Source organism: Colossoma macropomum, unplaced genomic scaffold (genome assembly GCF_904425465.1).
Source record: "Colossoma macropomum unplaced genomic scaffold, Colossoma_macropomum, whole genome shotgun sequence".
Classification (NCBI taxonomy): Eukaryota; Metazoa; Chordata; class Actinopteri; order Characiformes; family Serrasalmidae; genus Colossoma; species Colossoma macropomum.
Genome location: NW_023494810.1, coordinates 2,531,527 through 2,549,208, shown reverse-complemented (window position 1 = coordinate 2,549,208; position 17,682 = coordinate 2,531,527). Strand labels below are relative to the sequence as shown.

At 39.5% G+C, this 17,682-nt stretch overlaps 1 protein-coding gene across 1 annotated transcript in view; it reads left to right on the top strand.

Annotated features, from left to right (window-relative positions):
• Positions 1 to 17,682, top strand: part of chd5 (chromodomain helicase DNA binding protein 5) — a 101,917-nt gene that overhangs the window by 45,469 nt on the left and 38,766 nt on the right. Inside the window, exons 10-19 of the mRNA XM_036559957.1 lie at positions 266 to 472; positions 2,856 to 3,067; positions 5,079 to 5,210; positions 6,152 to 6,260; positions 6,414 to 6,605; positions 8,942 to 9,142; positions 9,330 to 9,467; positions 12,053 to 12,174; positions 12,413 to 12,586; positions 15,345 to 15,486. Coding sequence (XP_036415850.1) covers positions 266 to 472; positions 2,856 to 3,067; positions 5,079 to 5,210; positions 6,152 to 6,260; positions 6,414 to 6,605; positions 8,942 to 9,142; positions 9,330 to 9,467; positions 12,053 to 12,174; positions 12,413 to 12,586; positions 15,345 to 15,486 — 1,629 coding nt within the window. The remainder of the gene's footprint in view (positions 1 to 265; positions 473 to 2,855; positions 3,068 to 5,078; positions 5,211 to 6,151; positions 6,261 to 6,413; positions 6,606 to 8,941; positions 9,143 to 9,329; positions 9,468 to 12,052; positions 12,175 to 12,412; positions 12,587 to 15,344; positions 15,487 to 17,682) is intronic.

The window sequence follows — 17,682 nt, the reverse complement described above, 5'->3', positions numbered from 1 at the left end:
AGAAACGTCCTTGATGACATTCCTTGCCCTGCCCAGGCAGCGCTTATGGACAATAACTGGGCACCTGTGATGCGTTTTAAGCCTAGGATAAAAGGATTTTAAATAGGAAATCACAATATCACATCATATAATCAAAAACTAGGCCTTAACTGCGTCTGTGAAAGGGCCTTATACGCTGTACATCACTGTAGTTCTTACTGCAGACATTATCAATGTTTTCAGTGAAATCAAATACGTTACAGTGATGTCTCCATTATCCTTCCAGTGCCCCCCTCTTAAAGGCAAAGTTCAGAGGATTCTGCACTGGATGTGGGGGGATCCTCCGTTACCCCCCGAAGTTCCTCCGGCCCGGGACGGAGAGAAGCCAGAACTTGTGGCCAAACCCCCGCTAAAGGGCCGACCGGAGAGGCTGCTGTTTGTTAAGTGGTCTGGACTGTCCTACTGGCACTGTTCTTGGGTCAGCGAGTTACAGGTGAGGCTACATTTGAGGCTACAGGTGAGGTTACATTTGACATTGTGGGACACAGCCTGTTTGGAAACTGTATCAACCAAGCTGGCCTACTTACTTTTAACAGACCAACCTAAAGATGTATTTCTGCTTATGCCACTGGTTTCAGCATCTTTCCATCAAATAACAAAGAGCGTTTTCTTCCTGAATACATTAAAAGCTGGTTGTGGGTGAACGAGCGATCTTGTAGAGGAAAATCAACAGGTGGTCTTGCCCAGATCTAGAGAGTAGTGTTCATGGCAAGTCATGTACACTGATCAGGCATAACATTATGACCACCTCCTTGTTTCTACGCTGATTGTCCATTTTATCAGCTCCACTTACTATATAGGTGCACTTTGTAGTTCTACAGTTACAGACTGTAGTCCATCTGTTTCTCTGATACTTTGTTAGCCCCCTTTTACCCTGTTCTTCAGTGGTCAGGACCCCCATGGACCCTCACAGAGCAGGTACTATTTGGGTGGTGGGTCATTCTCAGCACTGCAGTAACACTGACGTGGTGGTGGTGTGTTAGTGTGTGTTGTGCTGGTACGAGTGGATCAGACACAGCAGTGCTGCTGGAGTTTTTAAACACTGTGTCCACTCACTGTCCACTCTATTAGACACTCCTACCTTGTCAGTCCACCTTGTAGATGTAAAGTCAGAGGCGATAGCTCATCTGCTGCTGCACAGTTTATGTTGGTCATCCTCTAGTCCTTCATCAGTGGTCACAGGACGCTGCCCACAGGACACTGTTGGCTGGATATTTTTGGTTGGTGGACTATTCTCAGTCCAGCAGCGACACTGAGGTGTTTAAAAACTCCAGCAGCACTGCCGTGTCTGATCCACTCAGACCAGCACAACACACACTAACACACCACCACCACATCAGTGTTACTGCAGTGCTGAGAATGATCCAGCACCCAAATAGTACCTGCTCTGTGAGGGTCCATGGGGGTCCTGACCACTGAAGAACAGGGTAAAAGGGGGCTAACAAAGTATCAGAGAAACAGATGGACTACAGTCTATAACTGTAGAACTACAAAGTGCACCTATATAGTAAGTGGAGCTGATAAAATGGACAATGAGTGTAGAATAATGTTAGGTGGTGCTCATAATGTTATGCCTGATCAGTGTACATGACTTGCCATGAACATGAACACTGATCTCTAGATCTGGGCAAGACCACCTGTTGATTTTCCTCTACAAGATCGCTCGTTCGCCCACAACCAGCTTTAAACGTATTCAGGAAGAAAGCGCTCTTTGTTATTTGATGGAAAGATGCTGAAACCAGTGGCATAAGCAGAAATACATCTTTGGGTTGGTCTGTGAAAAGTAAGTAGGCCAGCTTGGTTGATACAGTTTCCAAACATGCTGTGTCCCACAGTGTCAAAACATCAGGCTACTGGCTATTCCTGACAAGCAGTCCATCACCCTACCTATTGCAGTGCTTCTGCCCTATGGTGATACAGAACAATACCAAGACTCTGTATACATTAACCGCACAAACACATCCAACATTTCAAAGAGAGGTTGGACAATGATGATGTAAAAATGAATTATAATTTTTTTGGTACATAAAACCAAACAAAACTGTTTGGTAAAATACAAGAAAAATGAATCTTATGGGTCCTTTAACCATCTATTGCATCATGTTGCCTCAGGGCAACAAACTCATCTTCCTCACTTTACAATAATGTTATACATATTTAAAGGCAACGATATTGTTAACAATAAAGGGAAGAGTTTGAGTAAGTCAATAAAAACATGTACTTGGTCATACTGCCTCTTCGTGGGCACATTTAAACCTCTTTTTTTAATGTTCAGTGACAATGTTTTGTTATGAGAATTTGCAGAAATATGTTTGTTGCCGTAAAGCAACATCGTGTGACAGTGGAATGGATTGGGAACAGTGGAATGGAACACAACTCTATATCATTTTTTCCCATTGTCGCACAATGTTGCTTCAAGGCAACAAACTTCAAACGGACCCCTGCACACATTGTTCCTGCCAGACACATTTCGACGTGGCGCTCCATGTACCTGAACGTATCTGCAAGCGTATCGGGGGGAATAGCAGCATCTTCACGTTGGATGTTTTCCTTCAAATATCATTTTTTCCCATTGTCGCACAATGTTGCCTCAAGGCAACAAACTCCAAAAGGACCTCTGCACACGTTGTTTTTTTTGTAATGTTTTTTTAGTTTAATAATCGGGTCTGAAAAAATAAATCAAGGACCATTTTATGCAAGAAAAGTGAGCTGAATATTTTTCTTTTAATTGCTCTCATAATGCCTGCAGTAGAGGGTTAAAGCAGATGTGTTTACATTACTCTCTTAACAGAGAGTCTCTTTCTCTGTCCTTGCAGCTGGAGCTGTACCACACGGTCATGTACCGGAACTACCAGAGGAAGAACGACATGGATGAACCCCCACCATACGATTACGGCTCTGGGGAGGAGGAACTCAACAACGAGAAGAGGAAAAGTAAAGACCCGCAGTACGCCGCCATGGAGGAGCGATTCTACCGCTACGGCATCAAACCTGAGTGGATGATCATCCATAGGATCCTCAACCACAGGTTAGGCAGGCGTATATGGGGGCAGTCGTGGGCTGGAGGTTAGGGAATCGGCCCTGTGACTGGAAGGTCACCGGTTCGCTCCCCTGAGCTGACAGTACATGACTGATGTGCCCTTGAGCAAGACGCCTAACCCCCAACTAACCCCCGGATGCTGTGGATAGGGCTGCCCGCCGCTCCGGGCAGGTGTGCTCACTGGCCCAAGTGTGTGTGTTCACTAGTGTGTATGTGGTGTTTCACTGCACAGATGAGTTAAATGCGGAGGTAAAATTTCCCCGTTGTGGGACTAATAAGGGTCACTTAACTTAATCTGATGTGGGTTAAATAGGTGCTTAGTTTGAAGTATAAAACCACGTTATTATTGTTTTTTTGCATTAAGAGTGTGATGTGCTATGTAAACGTTGTCAATAACCGCACCTTTTAAACCTACAGTAGTTTAGCTCCGCTCATTATCATCGAAGTGATGCGGAGTGTTGTTACTGCAGGCACTCAGTAGCAGAGTTTTAGAGTGGAGGGAATGATTAAACGCTGTGCTGTTCCTGTCTGTCAGAAGGCAAATAATTGTTGCAGCCTTTTAAAGGATCCACACATATGAAGGTGTTGTCTGAGGTTCATTTTTCCATCATTCCTGAGGATTTCAGTCAGAACTTAACGGTCTGTGGTAAAAATGGATTTCTTTTGGTGCACCACACAAATGTATAACAAAAGATACAGAGAGATTCACTCGAAAGAGGCCCCGAATATTCTGTCATAACTCCCATTAGGATGAAGCTACAAAAAAAATACACTACATACCTTGACGTATGTGTAATCAATTGCATTACATGCGATGCTGGAAGTGATCTCGGTTTTCTGCCAGACACATTTCGACGCGGCGCTCTATGTTCCTGAACGTATCTGCAAGCATATCAGGGGGATTAGCAGCAACTTCACTTTGGATGTTTTGCTTCAAATCTTCCACAATGTGTGGCTTGTTCCAGTAGACTTTTTCTTTGAGGGAACCCCAAAGGAAGAAGTCTGATGGTGTCAGATCCGGCGACCATGGTGGCCAAAGCCCCTTTTTTAAATTACCCTGTTGCCGAAGAAGGACTCTTTCTGCCGTGCTCCTTCCCGATGTGTGACACATTGCTCCGTCTTGCTGGAAGTAACCATCCGTTAACTCACGATCATCCAGTTGATTCACAAACTGTTCAAAAATGTCCAGGTACACATCGGTGTTCACGGTGGTGTCAGTTAAAATGGGGCCTATGATGCGCAACTGAGACATCGAGCTCCATACACCGACTTTGTAGTCACGGAGTGGTTTTTGGTGAGTGGCAAAAGGGGTACGGGGGTATGCAACAGAGGTTAAATGTTGCAACAGCTGTCCGGCGCCTACCTCATTGCTCCGATGCAGCGGCGTCCCGGTTTGTTCGAAACTCCATATACTGAGGAGGTCATTGCACATTGTTTTGTTCAGATTGCTTCGTCCTAGAGAGAGTTATTACAGAATATTCGGGGCCTCTTTCGAGTGAATCTCCCTGTACAATAAATATATAATAAAATGTAAATATGGATTCTTTTATGGACCAATGTTCTTCTCTTCTATGTCTCAGAAATTTTATTAGAACTGTTGTTTTCTAGCATGTCTAGTATTAGCTTTTATTTATTTATTAATTTTTATGAAGGATAGAGTTTATATTTTTATCTTATTTTTTACTTTCAGGATTATATATATTCTCTAAAAGTAACAGGTAACAAACTGTAATTACTTGCTTGTTAATTCTGTTCTTGTTACTTTTCTTTAGTGTCTTGCTCTCCCTTTGCTGTAGCACTGAGAATTACCCCGTTGTGGGACTAATAAAGGATTATCTTATCTTATCTTATCTTATCTTATCTTATCTTATCTTATCTTAGTAGATCTTATTATCCTAGTGCTGGATAATTGTTTATGCTAACTGGGAGGAATTCAGTTGTGGCACATATCCTGCATTCTTGGTTAGTTCTGACCTGATCTCTCTGTGCTGTGATGCAGTTTCGATAAGGATGGAGACGTTCATTACTTGATCAAATGGAGAGACCTGCCGTATGACCAGTGCACCTGGGAGGTGGACGAATTTGACGTCCCAGACTATGAGAGCTTTAAACAGGCCTATTGGGACCACAGGTAAGTTAAACCAAATAGAATGGTAGTTTTATTTACATTTAAGTACATAGATCAATACTTTTACAGATATCACATGTGTCACAATTATTGGCACCCCTGCATTTAGCACTTTGTGCAACCTTCTTTTGCCAACATAACAACAATTAGAAGTCTGCTATAAAGCTGGGGTTACACAGTACGACTTTTACCCCGATTTTAACCCCGATTCTCAGTCTGGCTGAGTCTGAGCTGGTCGGCTCTAGTCTGCAGATTTTTGGGTCAGTCAGAGTCGGCGTCTCCTACAGCTGTCAAAGCCGTTGCTCAGCAACGGCGTCTCAGCGGAGTGATACAGTGTTTGTGATGTTATGGTGAAATAACAGCACAGTTAGAACGCTTCTCAACCAATCAGCTTGCGTGGCCAGAACTAACTGTTGTATAATTTAGCAACATGATCAAAAAGGTTGAATTCTAAATAGAATTTCAGTTTAATTGAAAGATTTTTCAAATATCTTATTTAATTAATATTATTAACATTCAAGGCCAAACTGAGGGACTTTAAAAATGGGCTGAAACTGCATTTTGTGGCTGCTGAGAAAAGAGGTTAAACTTCTTTTATTTGAACTTCTTTTATTATTGCCTTAACAGATATGGGCATTTTCAGACATAAGAGTTCACCCAACACTCAGGTGGACATATAAATACATGCTTTACGCATTTTGGTCACGCGAACAGCGGTGCCTATTATTGTGACAAATGCTTTAAAAAAAATGAGATTTTTGTAATATTATTAGTCATTATATATATATATATATATATATATATATATATATATATATATATATATATATAATGTCAAATTAATAGTATCAGATATAACTAATTGGATATTTTTCCATCAAATTTCTAACCCTTCTTTACCACAACTCTCCTCATAATCACCAACCGGAACTGTGTTGTTTAAGAGAGCAGATGCTTGGCGAGGACCAGCGCCCCCTAGTGGTGAGGAAAGGGAAGAGACTCAAAGAGGAAGTGAAGAGGAAAGAGGCTCCTCCTGAAACTCCAGTTGTCGATGTACGTCGAGTCACTGAATTTGTCAGCACAGCTAAAATGTATCATTGTATTTAGTCCAATCATTTAGAAGCTTTCACTGCTTCATTTGGAAGCTTTTTCATCGTTTAATTCTAGATCATGTCTTTCATTCTCTCTACAATGTTTGCTTGACAGCCCACTATCAAGTTTGACCAGCAGCCATGGTACATCAATGCCACGGGGGGAACGCTGCACCCGTACCAGCTGGAGGGCCTGAATTGGCTGCGTTTCTCTTGGGCTCAGGGCACCGACACCATCCTGGCTGATGAGATGGGCCTGGGCAAGACCGTCCAGACTATAGTGTTCCTCTACTCACTCTACAAAGAGGTGGTCACTCCATTAGCACCCTTCACTCAATTAGCGCTCAATTAATCGTCTTCCAGCCTCTGTGCTCGAAGTGCACTGATTGAGACTTGAATGTAGTCTTGAGTGTGGAAACAGAAATGTAGGAGGAAATGTTGTGTTAAGAAGTGTGAAGGCTTAAGGAAAAAGTGGTAACACTTTCTAGAATGTCACGTTTGAAAGCATCTATAAACACATTCATAACATGTTATAATGCATTCATAAGGCATCATAAACATGGCTATAAATATTTATAAACATGCATTACACGTTATAACTATGCTTTATTATGCATTATGAATTGTTAATATAATACATTATAAGTACTGTTCATAACAAATTATAAGAGCTCATCAGTCGTATTTGTCCGCTCTAAGTAAAGTGAAGCGTACTGTACTAAAGCCTCCTCCAGTGTTCAGAGTGAGGCTTCAAGTTGAAGTATTTACTGAAGGATTTACTGAAACACTAAAACATTCACAGTAAAGCACATTACAGGCTTCAAATGTCAGAGTTTAAACTAGAGCTGCCATCAGTGTTTTACCCAATGTGGGAAAGGTAATGTGCACCACCGTTAGCTTGGCACTAACTTAACACTGCATATCCAATAGAATGCTAGCAGAAATTAGCATCACTGTACTGTAGTGTAGTGATGTTACAGAGTGAAGAGTTCTAGTGCTTGACGTTAGAACCAGTAAGGGAACAAATTACAATGACAGCGCTCTACTGTCTCGCCTCTCCCTCTCCAGGCCTTCACTCCACAGTGACTTCACGCTCAGTGTGATGTCAGAGGGGGTTCAGGGGAGGGGCTGATGGGTACTTGGTTTGCTGTGATGTAATGTAAACATTTAAAGTGAGACGCTGGGTAAGAAAAGCTCACTGTAGCAGTAATTCTAGGCTGGACAGCCTGAAGGAGCAACCGAATATTCAGGACTGAAGCCCTGAAGATGCAGCTCTAACAGCACCAGCGCTGAGAAATAAACTACTGGAAATCTCAGGGTGTAAATTAACTTAGTATTTATCTAACTTTACACTCTCCAAGCTGGGACTGACTTCTTTGCCCTGACAATATAGCTTGTTATTAACACTACTTATAATGCATATAAAGTGTAATTCAGTGTAATTCATTTTTATAAATATTTATAACCATGTTTATGATGCATTATGTATGCATTATAATATGTTATGAATGTGTTTACAGATGCTTACAAATGTGACATTCATAGAAAGCGTTACCAAAAAAGTTTGGTAAAAATTCTAATTCACACAATTTACCGCTTACCGTAAACGTAGACAAATAGCCGAGAAATGTTTGGTGTCTGAAGTTTGCTTCTTTGGTTTTCTATGGACTCTATGGATGCTACGTGGCTAATGTAGCTAACAAGTAATAGAAGCATTTATAAGACAATTAGTGTGGAGTCAGAAAAAGGGTCAAAAAAGATTTAGAGCTTGTAAACTGATATTCAAAATGTACTGAAATTTGCAGTTGTGTTTGAGCAACTACATGCATGTAAAATCCAGACTCACAAATCATTTGGAACCTGGATGCATTTTTGAATGTGTAAAAAAGGCATTTGTAAATGAAATGTTGTGAATGTGTGAATCAGTACTACTCAAATGATTCACATTGTGCCCGAACATAAAATCACATGAATAGTTTGAAGTTCCGAGTGTGACAGCGGGAGTTTTTCTGTGTGACGGTACAAACCCGCCAACACGTCTCCGTTTAGGTTTGTGTGAACTTTTTACAACTACGGGTTTTTGACCCTGTTTTGACAGCATATTGATGGACCAATAGGAAAGCTTGAACTGGTCCAATCAGAAAGCGCTTTTGATTTATCCAAACACAACCCTGACTGGTTGCTGTCAGTCAAAGCTTTGGTAAGCTGTTGGTACTCGCCATTAGACCGAGGGCATATGTGGACATATCGGTATCTGCTTCTAGCAGTATGTGTACCTGTTAGGTAATAGACCAAAAATCATTTTATATTTTATGATTTTCTTATGTATAATCAATATTTTATTCCCTGTATATCCTACTTCTCATTTATCTACCTATCAATTCTACATATCATAGCTTTCATTTAATAATCTATATCACTGTTACAAAAGTGTACATTATGAATGGTGCAATACTGGTGTATATTAATGTGTATCTTTAGAGTCTCATGCGTATATATATATATATGTATATTGTTTTTAGGGGCTTTTTGGGGGGGGCTACAAAGATTTACACTCACCTTCGAATCTGTGTTAATGTGATGTGAATTGATTTTATTTGACCTTAAATACAGTTCGCTAATTAAGCTCATCTCTCTCTTCAGGGTCATTCTAAGGGGCCTTTTCTGGTCAGTGCCCCTCTGTCCACCATTATCAACTGGGAGAGAGAGTTTGAGATGTGGGCACCGGATTTCTATGTGGTGACGTACACAGGGGACAAAGACAGCCGGGCAGTTATACGGGAGAACGAGTTCACCTTTGAGGACAGTGCCGTCAAATCTGGACGCAAGGTTTTCCGTATGAAGGTAAAAGGTCTTTCTGCGTCTGAAACAGTAGCCTTTAGAGGTCTAGAGGTTCAGTCCTTTTGCTATGACATTCATATTAGATTTAATAAAAGCTTCTTTGGAGATTTACCTGCCTTTGTAGTTGTGGTTGGATGATGTTGAGTATGTGTGTAGTCAAATGGCTGTTGTGGTTGTTTTAAACCCATAGAAAGACACTCCTGTGAAGTTCCATGTGCTGCTAACCTCATATGAGCTGATCACCATTGACCAGGCCATTCTGGGCTCCATTAGCTGGGCCTGTCTAGTAGTGGATGAAGCCCACAGACTGAAGAACAACCAGTCTAAGGTACAGGACTGACATGGTGTTCGTTACACATTATAAGGCACCACAGCTGCTGTACTATGTAAATGATTCCTGTATTGATTGTGTTAATACACTGTAATTCCATGCTGGCGGCGAACCTCTTAGAACTTAATTAGTGATGCATGATAATACTGTCATATCACCAAATTGGCAGATGTTTGCTTATCGCTTCTGTTGGATCAAACCCAAGTCTCCAAAATGGTAACTTTACACGAGAAGGAAAAAACCTACTTTACTTTAAATGTAAGTCAATGGAACCAGATGTCTTTCCAAGTCATTTTGGGCCGTTTGTTTTAGTCCATTCATCATGACATTCACACACAATGTAAAGAGCAGCAAGCATTTTCAGATCATGTCAAAAACTGAAAAACTTTAAAACATGGAGATACAAGGTTTTCTTCCGACCGCAGCATTATGTATTGTATGTCTTGGCATCGGACAGATGTTTAGATTTGACACATATTTCAAACCAGTATTTAAAGACATACACTTGTATTCTCAAAGTACAGAATGTTTGGAATTGAGCTACCATGATAATATAAAATAATATAAAATAAAAAAAAATGCATTTTATTCATTTTTTTTGCATTTGTAACCGTCTTTAAATAAATATCATTTATATTATTATTTATCTGTAATACCTAAACCATTCAACTTAATTGTTTCTATTTATCGGCATTGGCAGATATGACCAGTTGTATGCAAAATTTAGTATAACCCCTGTTAAATGAGATGTTTTTCTTATTTTCTATGTGGAAATAAGTTAATACTTCCTCTACAGAGAACACATTTCACTGTTGTTGGAAGAAACCCTCTCCATTTGTGTTGATTTTTGGTTTTTGACATAATTTGACAATACTTGTTACCCTTTACATTGTGTGTAAATCTCATGATGAATGGACCAAAAGAAACATCCCAAAATGACTTGGAAAGACATCTGGTTCCATTGACTTACATTAAAAGTAAAATAGGTTTTTTCCTTCCTCCTGTAAAGTTACCGTTTTGGAGATATAAGGTTTTCTTAAGACAACAGCGATTTAAATATGCAATTTTTCTGCACATTTTAGAGCACAATTTCTATTTATTTACAGAGTTTAACATTTTGGGGAAAAAAAAAAAAAACATAAAATATAAAATGTGCCATAACTTTTACATAGGCCGTATTTTTCCAGTATGTTAAACTGAACGAATAAACTGTAAATGTGCGTTAAAATGTGCAGAAGTGTGTTCACTGTAAAGGATGTGTTAACTTGCTTTCACTTAAAAAATCTACAAAACATGTAATTTGATTAGGACGCCCAAACTTTGTGAATGTGAAATGGCTCATTGTAGACAAATGTGTTGTAGAAACTTGCCGACTCAGCATTCTTTACAGTGGCGGTGATAGGAGCGAGGGGTTTCTATCACAGTGTTAACACAAATATAGCCATTTTATTTACTATCTAAGATGACCAGTGAACCTACACCTGTCTTCTCTCATGTGTCAAATGAACCTCTCCGCCCTGATTTTAACCGATTTTAAAACAGTAAAACAGTGTCTCAGAAATTGAGCTCTTCAGTCTGGTTCCTGTCACCATTGATGTGAACAGTTCTGACTCTGTTAGCTTCTCTAGAATGATGACGTTCACATCAAACCACTCAGAATGACTTCACGTCTAAATCATTTAATTCTGTAGAAAGTTTGTGAAATTTCTATTTAACTGTTTACATCAATCAGGCATAACATTCTGACTTTGTTTCTATACTCATTGTCCATTTTATCAGCTCCACTTACTATATAGGTGCACTTTGTAGTTCTGCAGTTACAGACTGTAGTCCATCTGTTTCTCTGCATACTTTGTTAGCCCCCTTTTACCCTGTTCTTCACTGGTCAGGACCCCCATGGACCCTCACAGAGCAGGTGGATCATTCTCAGCACTGCGGTAACACTGACGTGGTGGTGGTGTGTTCGTGTTTGTTGTGCTGGTCTGAGTGGATTAGACACAGCAGTGCTGCTGGAGTTTTTAAACACTGTGTCCACTCACTGTCCACTCTATTAGACACTCCTACCTTGTCAGTCCACCTTATAGATGTAAAGTCAGAGACGATAGCTCATCTGCTGCTGCACAGTTTGTGTTGGTCATCCTCTAATCCTTCATCAGTGGTCATAGGACGCTGCCCACAGGACGCTTTTGGCTGGATATTTTTGATTAGTGGACTATTCATAGTCCAGCAGTGACACTGAGGTGTTTAAAAACTCCAGCAGCACTGCTGTGTCTGATCCACTCAGACCAGCACAACACACACTAACACACCACCACCACATCAGTGTTACCGCAGTGCTGAGAATGATCCACCTGCTCTGTGAGGGTACAGTAACTCCATATTAGTGATGGGGCTTCTTCTTTAGTTTTGCACTGGAGCTGTGAGACTTGTGCTTATTGCTAAAACTGTATGACACAGTTATCTATAGAAATGCTTCTCCTGTTTTAGATATAGTATATTCACTCAACATTAGTGGCTGGGTTATAGTCAGTGAATGGCTCAAGAGAAGGTGTTGATCACACTCTTGTCCTTTTTTTTTCCAGTTTTTCAGAATCCTGAATGGCTATAAGATCTATTACAAACTGCTCCTCACTGGAACTCCGTTGCAGAACAATCTAGAAGAGTTATTCCACCTACTTAACTTCCTCACCCCAGAGCGCTTCAAGTAAGAGCACACACAGAGCGTGATTCATAATCAGTGAGCAACGTTGAGCACATGGAAATCTCCTATAGTGCAAGAAAAGATGGCTACTTCAGTTTTATATGTGGAAATGTCCCTGTTGGAAATGTCCCTGTTGGAAATGTCCCTGAAGCTAAGTGAATGCGTTTGTAATTCCCTATGAAGTATATAAACGTGTTTATTTTTTTTACCGTTATTGTTATCTGTGTTATTGTCTGCGCAGTAATCTGGAGGGCTTTCTGGAGGAGTTTGCGGACATCTCTAAGGAAGACCAGATAAAGAAGCTGCACGACCTGCTGGGGCCGCACATGCTCAGGAGGCTGAAGGCGGACGTCTTCAAAAACATGCCGGCAAAGACGGAGCTCATTGTCCGAGTGGAGCTCAGCCCCATGCAGAAGTGAGGCCTTTTTTCTCTCTGTGCCTCTTAAGTGCTTTTTCCTTAATTTTAGCAACAGTATTATTATCAATATTAATAGGTGGTACAACCAAATATTTATATCACAATCTATTTATACATTATATATATATATATATATATATATATATATTTATATACATACCCCATTTTCAAAAAAGTTGGGATGCTGTACAGAATGTAAAAAAAAATAGAATGCAATGATGTGCAAATCATGTAAACGATATTTCTAAAGGAAAATACTACAAAGACTACATTTCAAATGTTGAAACTATTTGAAAATATTTGCACATTTTGAATTTCATGCCAACAACACATTCAAAAAAGTTGGGACGGGGGCCTGTTTACCACTGTGTTTCATCACCTCTTCTTTTATCAACACTCTGTAAGTGTTTGGGAACTGAGGAGACGCTGCTGTAGTTTAGAAAGTCAAATATTTTCCATTCTTGTTTGATTCAGGATTTCAGCTGCTCATCAGTTCAGGGTCTCCTTTGTCATATTTTTCATTTGAGCCAGATGTTTACAGTGGTGACAGGTCTGGACTGCAGGCAGGTCAGTTTAGCGCCCGGACTCTTTTAATACGGAGCAATGCTGTTGTAATACATGCAGAATGTGGTTTGACATTGTCTTGCTGAAATAATCAAGGCCTTCCCTGAAAAAGACGTCGTCTGGATGGCAGCATATGATGCCAAAACATGTATATATCATTCAGCATTAATGGTGCCTTCACAGATGAGCACGTCACCCATACCATGTACACTAATGCCCCCTACACCATCATGAAACAAGTGTCCATGATTTCCAAGAAAATGTCAAATGTTGATTTGTCAGACCACAGGACACTTTTCCACTTCCCCTCAGTCCTTTTTAAACAAGCTTGGGTCCAGAAAAGGTGGCGGCGCATCTGGATCCAGTTTATATTTGGTTTCTTCTTTGCGTTTTAGAGTTTTAACTCTCATTTGTGGATGCAGAGATGAACTGTTTTCACAGACAGTGGTTTTCAGAAGTGTTTCTAACCCCTTGCAGTGATTTCCACTACAGAATCATGTCTGTTTTTAATGCAGAGTCACCTGAGGGCCCAAAGATCACGGCCAGCAAATACTGGTTTTTGGCCTCGTCCCTTACATACAGAGATTTCTCCAGATTCTCTGAATCTTTTAATGATATTATATACTGTAGATGATGAAAAGCAAAAGTTCTTTGCTATTTCATGTTGAGAAACGTTATTCTTGAATTGTTGCACTATTTGATGGTGCAGTCTTTCACAGAGTGGTGAACCCCTCCTCATCTTTACTTCTGAAAGACTCCGCCTCTCTGAGATGCTCTTTTATACCCAATCATGTTACTGACCTGTGGCCAATTAACCACCAGGTGTATTTTTAGCATTACACAAATTTACTGGCCTTTTGTTGCACCGTCCCAACTTTTTTGGAACGTGTTGTTGGCATCAAATTCAAAATGGGCAAATATTTTTCAAAAATCAATGAAATTTGTCAGTTTCAACTTTTGATATGTTGTCTTTGTACTATTTTCAATTAAATATAGGATTTCGTTTTAATCCTATATTTAATTGAAAATAGTACAAAGTTTTTAATCAAAATGTAAAAATAGTATTATATAAATACATACATTATGATTTCGTCACGTCTTCTTCTGTGAGTTTATTGGCTGGTTGTAAAGTGGAACTCTGATTGACTCACGCCTGACTCATGTAGACCCGGAGTTTCCCCATTATCTGATTACTCAAGAGCATGTAAACGTGTTGATCAGATTACTGACAAAATCTGATTTTCTGCAGTTATCGGATTATTAAGTGCATATAAATGTCAGTGTTGTGTCGTTTGGTCTGAGCCACTTTGTTTGTTTCCCCTTTACAGAATCAGGGCTGTGTATGAATGCTAGATTGTTTGGAGATATTCGCCAAATTTGACAAAACGTTTATGGATTGTCATCACTTATCATGCCTTTAATGGCACCAGAACATAATTACTGTTGTTGGAAGAAAACCTCCTAAATGGTAACTTTACAGGAGAAGGAAAAAACATACCTTACTTTTAATGTAAGTCAATGGAACCAGACATTTTTCCAAGTCATTTTGGGTCGTTTCTTTTCGTGCACTCATCTTGAAATTTACACACAATGTAAAGGACAACAGGCATTTTCAAATTATCTCAAAAACTGAAAAATGGAGATACGAGATTTTCTTCCAAAACCAGCGATAAACAGTATGTTTAATTCTAAGGGATTAAGAGAGGTTGAAAAATATTCATGTAGAAATGAATTATTACTGTTTTAGGTACATAAATCCTCACAAATATTGTAAGTGGGGAAAAAAGGTAATATACAAAAAAAGTGTAGGATTAAAAAAGGGCCCAACAGGATTCGAGACAAGCGTTTGATCATTTAGGCACAATACTAGATGCTTGGTTAGCTACATGACCCTTATAACTGCAGCACAAAAGACGCAAACATTGGACACCAAACATTAATGACTGATCGATGACATTGGGGGTAAGAAATATTGTGTGAATCAGATTTTATGCCCACCTATCACTTTACCCAGAGCTCTGTTTGGTCTCTAAAGAGTTGAACTATATAATAAATATAGAGGTTGCTGATGTCGTGTCCTGCTGTGGTTTAAAAAAGAAGCTCTTGTGTTTCTGACCTATTTGCATGTAATATAATACCATAAAACACAGGGTTTGGAGCTTAGAACGTGATCTGCTCTTCTCTTTTACAGGAAGTACTATAAGTTCATTCTGACGCGGAACTTTGAGGCGCTGAACTCTAAAGGAGGTGGAAACCAGGTTTCTCTGCTCAACATCATGATGGACCTGAAGAAATGCTGCAATCACCCCTACCTGTTCCCTGTGGCTGCTGTGGTGAGTGTGTCCAAAGTACAGTGCCGTTTAGGGCCGTCACTGTTGAATAAATTAATCAATAATTAATTTACTGATATTTTTTGATGATTAGTCAGTTGATCAGTTTAAAAAAATGATGCAAACAAAAAAAAATGCACAGCCTTTCAAGCATTCCAAAATAGTTTTTAGGAAGCCTTTCAATTGACTTAAAAACATAATTAAAACAGTATTTGGCAAAAAATGCATGCAGATAGGCCTGTTTGCTTGTCTCTGTTTCTTACTGTCAGAGAGACCAGTAGGAGAATTTAAAATATGCATTATTATCATGCAATTTGACAACTAGTTACTGCCAATTTATCGAAAAGGTACATATTAATTAATTTATTTTTTTTACCTTCTAATCAAGTTTAATTGGTTAATCACGACAGCCCTATTGTAATAAATTAATGTTTCCTTTGTCAGTTTACAAAAAGCTAAACAAATGCAATAGACAGCTGTTTAGATCTCGCCATTTCCTGTATGCAAAAAAAAGGTTTTTTCAAAATGTGTCAAGTTTGCAATTTATTTCCATGTATGTTTTTACGTATATGTAAATATTGAATATTAAATGTTTACATATGTGCATATATTTTGATATATTTAAATGCATGTGCATATATTGGCATGCATTTCAGTATTTAAAAAAATTACAGTTAAATAGATGTAGCAGATGTATTTTACAACAACACATATGTGGCACATATATTTTTAATATGAGAAAATATATGCACATTTTTTTTCACATGGGTTTCTGGCAGAACCAAAGGATCAATTGAGAAAATTGGCCACGTATTTTATCCCCTTGTGACGTCGGCGTTCATCAGCACTCAAACCTTTCAGTTCAGGCTACAAGATTTAAACTGTAATTTGGAAAAGAAAACCGTTGCATTGATATTTAGGCAAAACCTGATCTTCATACCAAAGAAGATGCTTTGATGAACATGAAGCTGAGTGCTAAAGCTCAATATACCCAAAGGATTCGCACAAAGCTGTTTTATGCAAACAAAACCACTGCAGATATTTTTTCTTTTTCTTTTAGTAGCACTAAAAATCAAATATTAGGTGTCCAGCAGAGCATAATTGGCCTTCCTCTGTCTGAGTGGGTAGGAAGATCCTCCTTATTCCCTCATCACATGCTAGTGCAGTATTACTATTACAGTGCTGGTCAATATGGGCATCTCCTAGCTGACGTAACAGGATTGGCAGTTAGCATTCTCCTCCAAGCGTGTTGAGCCTTCCAACGACATTGTGTTAGTGTTTGAAAAGATGCAGTGGTGCTCATTTGCTAGCCTTCACCCTGCCAGCTTGATAGCACTGTGTGATCCAGGGGAGACCTAGCTAGTGGGTTGAATTCAACATGACTTAAAAAAAGGAAAGTAAAGAAAATTGAGCATCATTTGGAAAAAAAAACTCCAAAAGGAGATAAAGGGTACGCAAACTTGTGACAGGCAGTTTATGTGTCAGGACAGGAGAGGTTAAGGGGAGAGAGAATCTGGATGGGTTCACTGACCTCAATTTACACCTTAGTCGAAAGAATGCCTTCCTGTATTTTTAGCTCACTATGAGACAGAGTTGCATAACAGCTGTTTAAAAGAGACTCTCGCTGAAAACGCTGTTGTTTTTCTCTGCCCACAGGGGACAGTGCTAAAAACACAAACCTCCAGTGTTTTTAACACAGTTTTAATGTTCACAGAACAAGAAGGTCTTTCATATCTCTGTTGCATAATCTTTATTAAGGCCTTCTTAAGTCCACTGTGGTTGCTGGGCATGTTAGAACATGTTGACCCTGCTAGAAAAATCTGCATAGACCAGCATGGCTGGTGACCAGCATAACCAGCTTATGTTGTGTTTTCGATGCTGGTATGCTGGTCAGCAACTATGAGTGTTATTGGGCTGATTACCAGTAAAACCAGCATTTCGCTGCTGTCAGAACAAAACCCTGTATCTCCAAAATGGTAACTTTACAGGAGAAGGAAAAAACTTACTTTAATTTCAATGTAAGTCAATGGAACCAGACTTTTTTCCAAATAATTCTGGGTCATTTCTTTTGGTCCGTTCAGCATGAAATTTGAGCACAATGTAAAGGACAACAGGCATTTTTCAATTATGTCAAAAACTGAAAAACGGCAAAAATGGAGACACAAGGTTTTGTTCCGACAGCAGAGATATGTTGTGTTT